At 38.0% G+C, this 7,138-nt stretch overlaps 1 protein-coding gene across 1 annotated transcript in view; it reads left to right on the top strand.

The window, feature by feature from the left end:
• Positions 1–7,138, top strand: part of faf1 (Fas (TNFRSF6) associated factor 1) — an 86,600-nt gene that overhangs the window by 67,641 nt on the left and 11,821 nt on the right. The window contains exons 17-18 of the mRNA XM_017693542.2: positions 1–62; positions 5,663–5,878. The exon at positions 1–62 is cut by the window's left edge and continues 16 nt beyond it. Coding sequence (XP_017549031.1) covers positions 1–62; positions 5,663–5,878 — 278 coding nt within the window. The remainder of the gene's footprint in view (positions 63–5,662; positions 5,879–7,138) is intronic.

The raw sequence follows: 7,138 nt of genomic DNA, 5'->3' as shown, positions 1-7,138 counted from the left end.
GGGAAGAGGCAGAACAAGTACGTCAGGAACGAATCAGAAAAGAGCAAGAAGAAGAACGAGAGGTAAAGTTTAATTTTTGTGATAAAGATGTCAAAGTTTACTTTCATAACAAGATGAAAAAAATGTGCTTCCATCAACTTCAGGTGAGGTCCTGCAGAAATTCAAAAAAGTACTCATTTGAAAAGGTGCAACACTCACTCTCAGATCATTAGGAACTAGGCAGGTAGTCCTGCTGAAGGTAAACAGTAGCCACGGAGAAGCAGCCTTTAGCTTCTGTCCTGCTCTTAAATGGAACCAGTTGACAGAAAGCATTAAAAAGCTTGGACACTAGACACTTTTAAAACCAGGCTTAAAACATTCCTATTTGAGCAAGCTTTCAGTTCAGTTTAAAACACTCTTAGTATCTCTAGCCCCATTTCCTCTGTAATGGCACTTTCTTTGTCCTAGACTGAACTTTCATTTTTAATTTGATTATTTAACCACCCTGATTTAATTAAAAATTTTTTTTATTTAATGATTTTCTATTTTAAATGTATTGTTTTAATTATGTTTTAATGTTGTTTTAAGTGTGTTTTTCTGTTCACGTTTACTTCGCTTTTATTTTTAAACAATTCTATTTTCTGGTTGTTTTTTCATTTCTTAAGCACTTTGAATGATAGCAGTGTATGAAAGGTGCTATATAAATATACTTGCCTATCATCAACAAAAGAATAAATTTATTTAGTTAAAAATATGATGTTTTGCCTACAAGCAAGGTCTTCATCACATGACTGTGAGTGGTGCACCTTTTCTCCTAAGAACAGTATACTGATATCAAAACTGTCTAATACTATTTATGCAGTACCCATTGTTGTCATAGTGAACCGTAGACCAAACTGTTACCACACTCAATGGCAAGTACAGCTCAGATGTTGAGCTGTTTGGTGGCTCTTAATGCAATATATTCTATTTGTAATATGGCATGTTGGGTATGACTGTATTTAAACTGACTGAATGATTTGTTATTAAGCATACCATCCCCTCATGTGCACACTCATACATTAGACAGTAAATGTTTTGACGTACAAGACAGGTGACATTGTTACAGAAATAACATAATTGCTATTCATTTGTAGAATCCCTCAGTGTTTGTCATACAAACTGTGGTATTTTCCCAACCAATTTTCTTCTCACATGACCTACACAATTGCATACGACAGGTGCGCATCAAGTTAATGACTCTTGCATTGAAATTGCAACAAAAGCCAGAAAATGTCACAGAAATGTCCTCTGCAGATGCTGAAATGAGCAAATAACTGCCTTTATTTTGTGAAGTGTGGATGAACTCTGAAGGTATATTTAGGTGTAGGGGTGGGGGTTGTACCATTACAAAAGTGAATATTGGTATGATGCCACATGGACATAAATTTCACCATACTCTCATACTCGCAAACGGCTAAACCAAAAATGTAATGCCCGATCTTCAAAACAAATAAAACAGCTTAAATAACTCTCCCAAATCTTTACTAAAAGCATAGCATACCATTTTTTTCAAATTATTATATTGTTTGTGTTTGTATGTGTGCGTTTCTGTGTGTGTATTTTATTTGCTCAGAGAAATACTGATGTTGGAATAAAAGAAAATAACATTTAGTATAGTGCATAGTGATTTTATGTATGTCACTGTTTATTTTAACACTTTTCCAAATCTCTCCTTGTGGAAGCCCAATATTGTAATCATCATCCATTACCTGGTTTTGGTTTATAAAAACATTACATTAAAGAAATGAGGGCTGGTCATGTGTTTGAACAAAAAAAAGTGGCTGGGGATGTCAAAGAGAACTCAAGAACCAAAATTTGGTCAAAAAGCAAATAACCTTTTTTTGAAAACAAATTATTAACGATAAAGTATTCTATTATTCTATTATTCTATTTTATTATTACTCTATTGAAATGGTATGGTGTTTCCACAAGCACAAACACACTTATTGCCCAGATAAATGGTTTTAAATGATTTTCTTTGGTACATGGTACATACAATCATATGCAAAATTGTGGGCACCCCTGGTCAAATTAAGTAAAAATAAGGTACACACATATGCACATTCTAATACAAAATTAGTGTTTCTTTACTGAATTTAACATTAGAAAACAAATTGTTGCTTGTCTAAAACATATAGCACATTATATAATTGTTACTAATAAATAGATAAATAATTAAAATATATCAAATAGATAAATAATAAGAATGAATCATTTCGACATTAACTTCCATTAAAAGTTAAGGACGATTTTCCTTCTCCTATAAAATGACCATTTTGGAGATGCAAGGTTTTGTTCCGACGCCGATTTGTTATGACTAAAAGATGCAGAAAACATGCCATATTTAACTTTGTTCCATGTAGATGTGCTCATTTCTTTTCACTTAGGAAAATTTACTGGGATTATTTCAATTTTGGCATACAATTGAGTTACCATTTTTTATCATTATTGTTATTATTGCTAAAGTGATTTGGATTAAAAGCTGGTCTTTTTGGGGTTTTTTGTTTTTTTGTTTTGTTTTTTGTTTTGTTTTTTTTTTTTTAGTTTTATTATATGTCAGTAATTTAGGCTCAGGCCAGACTTGTTGCTGGAAAATTGGAGCGAAAATGCTGTCATTCTCCTGTTTTGTGGCACATACAAATGTTATTGTCCCTTTAGTGAATTGAAGTGCACAACATACAGGCTCATATTAAATCCCTGCCTCACAAAGGCAATACAACACAGAAAATGCACAAAGCAGATTCGAGTTTAAAGGGAAAGCTGATAACTCGGGCTTCCTGCCCCCCCCATTGCATGCTCATTGTGTGTTTACTCAGTAATATAAAGCTGCGTTGTCTGTTGTTGTTGAACCTGCTATATGAGAAGATTTGTCACATTAGTTAAACAGGCTTCAGTAAAAGCTTATAATTAGCTCTGTCCAGTTCTGTCCCTTTCTCTTTTTGCATGCAATCCTTTGCCATGGTGTAAGCTTGTAAGCAACAGTGTATCTTCAGATATTTGATACCTCACAATAGCTCTCTCTAGGCCTTTATGAATTAAGCTTTTTAATGTATACGTCATGTACAAGAGACAAGCATGCAGACAAAAGCAATTGGGAGTAATTGTGGCAGGTCAGTTTGTGTGTATGTGTGTGAGCGCGCGTTTTTTTTTTTTTTTTTTTAATGAGATCGAGGTTTTATGAAGCTGCTCACCTGCTGTCTGTAATGAACCCTAAGGGACTCGCTACTGCACACACACACGCAAAGATAAAATCACCTGCACCTAGCACCTGCAGTAGTTATTTGTTCTGTGCCGGTTCTGTAAAAGATTGCGCTGTCACGCATATGTGACAACAATTTCATGCTTTCTTGATGTGAATCCCTGGACTGTGAAACGGGTGAAGTCTCATGTATTCTTTATCTGTCTTGTTCAGTTGTGGGCCTTGAGCAAATGACATAATAAATCTGTTTGTGATCTATGACAGGCTACAAAGCACAATTGCAATTAACCTGCCTCCCTCTGTGCCACTATGAAGAAGAATAGAAATAAGCCAGCCATCGTTGAGTCTGTTTCTCTGCTGCTTTGGTCGATGGGGTCATTTTCTCTGCTCTCAGGTAGAAAGATGGCAGATATTAAAAGGAGTCTGTGTAGCGTGTGGTGGGCAACAGCTGTCGTAGACTGCGTATGTTTGTGTGTATGTGTACATTCTGGCCACCCTGCTGCTTCATTTTTCTGACATTGTGTATGAATAAACAAAGCAGCATGATGCTCTCCACCTGGAGTCTGGCCAAGCTTTGCGGCAACACTTATACACACACAAGCACATGCTCTCGCGCTTTCTGATCGTGGGCCCCTTAGTGCATATGTAAGATGACAATGAGTTCAGACAAACAGTCTAGAGAGTGAAGAGAGGGGATATGCTGTCTGTGATTTGGGCTCTTTTGTGTTCGCTGTGGATGAAAAGAAGAGAGAAGAGGGGGAATGGTGATGTCATTATTGTGTCTTATGTCAGGTGCTACACAACCACACTGAACGCCGCACCCCACGCCCCCCCCCCCCCAATTTGTGTGTGTGTGTACACATACACTAAAACAAGTTGTTGTTTTGTTTTGTTTTTTTAGTGCTAACAGAAACCAAAACTGCAATCATATTTAGCATCATTACAGCCTCAGCCGTCTTAAAAGTTCATTCTGTTTTCTTCTGTGCACAATCCTGGTAATCCCAAACAGATTCAGTGATGTTGAGGCCTATGGTCAGTCAATCATTCTGAGAACATCTGCAGCTTCTTAGTTTGATTTGCTATTTTTTCTTCTTTTTTTTCAGTAATGGCTTCTTGACAGCTACACATCCTTTCAGACTAGTAGCGTTGAGATGTCTTCTTAGTGGATTGGTGAAAAGACCTGTGGACTTTTTTTCAGATCTGAAAGTAGTAGATTTAAATTTTCATCTGTGTCTCAAAGATAAAACTGTTTATATGTTGGTGACAGTTTTTGTGGTCTACCAGGCCTTGTGTTAATGTTATAAATGATCTTTTCTAACTTTTAGCTCCATTTTTGAAAAATCCTTTTTTTTTTTTTTTTACTTTTTCCCTTTGATTTGAATGATGTAGTCTCGTCTGTCTGTCTGCCTGTGTGTGTGTGTGTGTGTATGTGTGTATGTGTGTATGTGTGTATGTGTGTATGTGTGTGTGTGTGTGTGTGTGTGTGTGTGTGTGTGTGTGTGTATGTGTGTGTGTGTGTGTGCATGCATATACCCTCCCGTTTTCTAGCAAAGCCATAACATTTTCATTCTGAAAGTACACGAAAACAAATGTGCACACACACTCGGAGGGCAGGGTTTTGGTCTAGTGAGGGACGCTGCTCATCCCCCAAAGAGGCCCTTCCATGTGGCTTCTTACCTGAGGGAACGGTCGCGGCACGCGCACACACAAAGCCTTCAGCTGCTAATGAGCTACTGTTGTACACTTTGATGAAATATAATTGCATTACGGTGGGTAAATAAATGTGGCGCGTGTTGTCACAGCATATGCTACCCGGTGTCACAACAGGAACAACAAGCTGGAGGTGAAAACCCCAGAGGAACAGCAGGTCCTGCTCTGAGCCACTGGAGACCCTGCTCAGCTCCCCCTCCCTCTCTCTTCCTCTCCTCATTTAGTGCTTTGACTCTTTTCCATTCAGACCCCTTGAACTATTTCATTGTATGCTCTCCAATTTAAGCAATTGAAGTAAAAGTCTTGTCAACTTCAGAATCTGAAATCTGGCTGTAAACTCTGATGTCCTTAAATTGATTTAACTTAAGCTCATGAAGCTGGTCGCTTTGTAATTGTAAGTGGACTGATTTTGCATTATTACAATGAAATGTACAGTGTAGTTGTGCCTTTTAAACAGTTGATGTATATTAATCAAAGTTACATAAAATACTGTATGTATTATTGTTAATGTATTGGCATGTACTGGTCCCAGTATTTAGTTAAATTAGTTTATATAACCTACAATGTAAATAAGGTCCTAATTTGTACTGTAAACATCATGACCAATCACAGTTTCCAAAAAGTGTTTTAATTACAATGCTAGTATTATTCCAGTTAGATCACTTGTAATTTGCGAGCATTATGCAGCACTTTTACATAGCTTAAATTTGCTGTCCTAATTTTTCTGTCCAGGCTATTCGTCTTTCATTGGAGCAGGCCTTGCCCCCAGAGCCAAATGAGGAAGAAGGAGAGCCAGTCAGTAAGCTACGTATTCGGACCCCCAGCGGAGAGTTCCTGGAGAGGCGTTTCCTGGGCAGCTGCAAGCTGCAGGTTCTCTTCGACTTTGTGGCTTCCAAAGGCTATCCATCAGATGAATTTAAACTGCTTACCACCTTCCCCCGCAGAAATGTAAGTCTAGACCCACGCATATTCTTTACCACCATTTCAAAGACCTCGGTCTGGTCAATCATGAATGAACACAACCCTCGTTCGCTCTCGGCTCTTAACTAATTCATATATAATCATCCGTCATTCTTCATGCTGGACTCAAGTCGATATTAGAACAGATCCTTGCTGAGACTCAATATCTCTTAATTCCTGTCCATCTGTGGTGCAGTAATTACAGTACTGAGACAGGATTGCTCTCTCTTTGTGCATGCCTGTGTGTGGTGAGTGAGTGTTACAGCTCAGCAGGAAAAATAGAGTGTATAATTGGATAGTTAATCCCACCGTGTGGCTGGAGTTTGTTGCTCATCTTTAATCCCTTAGTGCTTGCATACGCGTGTGCCTCTACTGTAGGACCCTACAGATACTAACACACCTGTGCATTAATTAAAATCCGTGCATCACTAATTAGTATTTTTTATGTGTTTTTTTAACTTCTATCCACAAGTGCATGTGTAATTTGCAGAATATTAATTAGGCTCCTTGGATGCAGGAAAGCGCACTGGCTACTTAGGATACAGTCAGCACATTTTTCCTCTGTGTGTGTGTGTGTGTGTGTGTGTGTGTGTGTGTGTGTGTGTTTTCTGGCTTGCAGTCATTAGAGAGCTGGGTGCACTCGCTCTGTGGCAGGTAGATAACAAGCACTGCTCTTAACGACCTGGCTAATTAACAGCATGGAAACAGAAATGGGCTTTCCATTAATCAAGAGAAGTGTGCAGGCCTGCCCAGACAGCATGCCATCCCTACCCACAGGGACTGGGAGGAAGTGCCTGTAAAAACACACACAAACTCGCACCCATAAAAAAAAAAAAAAAAAACCCAGTAACTAATCAAGCAATCACATTAGTATTAAAAACACCATAATGTTATCATGACTAGAGATGTAAATAAGTAAGCATTATCTGACAGTTGTTTGATCAATGCTACAGTTTAATTTAATTTCCAATTAACAAATTTCCTATTTGAATAGATTGGTTTATTATTCAAATTCAGGAACATTTTTGAATTGTGCACACGGAGGAGCAATAGGTAAAGGGTTCTGCTGAATAGGTCTAATGAAAAATGAAGAGTGCAGCAAAAAATAGTGGTGTTCGTGGCAACTGCAGTGGTGCACCACAACAAAAGCCAACATTCACAAACTATAAGACTGATAACTATTTAGTTTGTGCATTCTCAGGAAAAAGTGTGATGGATGCGCAGCAAGTACATTGAGCTAAAGCTAGC

The sequence above is a fragment of the Pygocentrus nattereri genome, chromosome 28 (genome assembly GCF_015220715.1).
Source record: "Pygocentrus nattereri isolate fPygNat1 chromosome 28, fPygNat1.pri, whole genome shotgun sequence".
NCBI lineage: Eukaryota > Metazoa > Chordata > Actinopteri > Characiformes > Serrasalmidae > Pygocentrus > Pygocentrus nattereri.
Note: the sequence above shows the minus strand (reverse complement) of the source record. Positions and strands in the feature narration are given on the sequence as shown.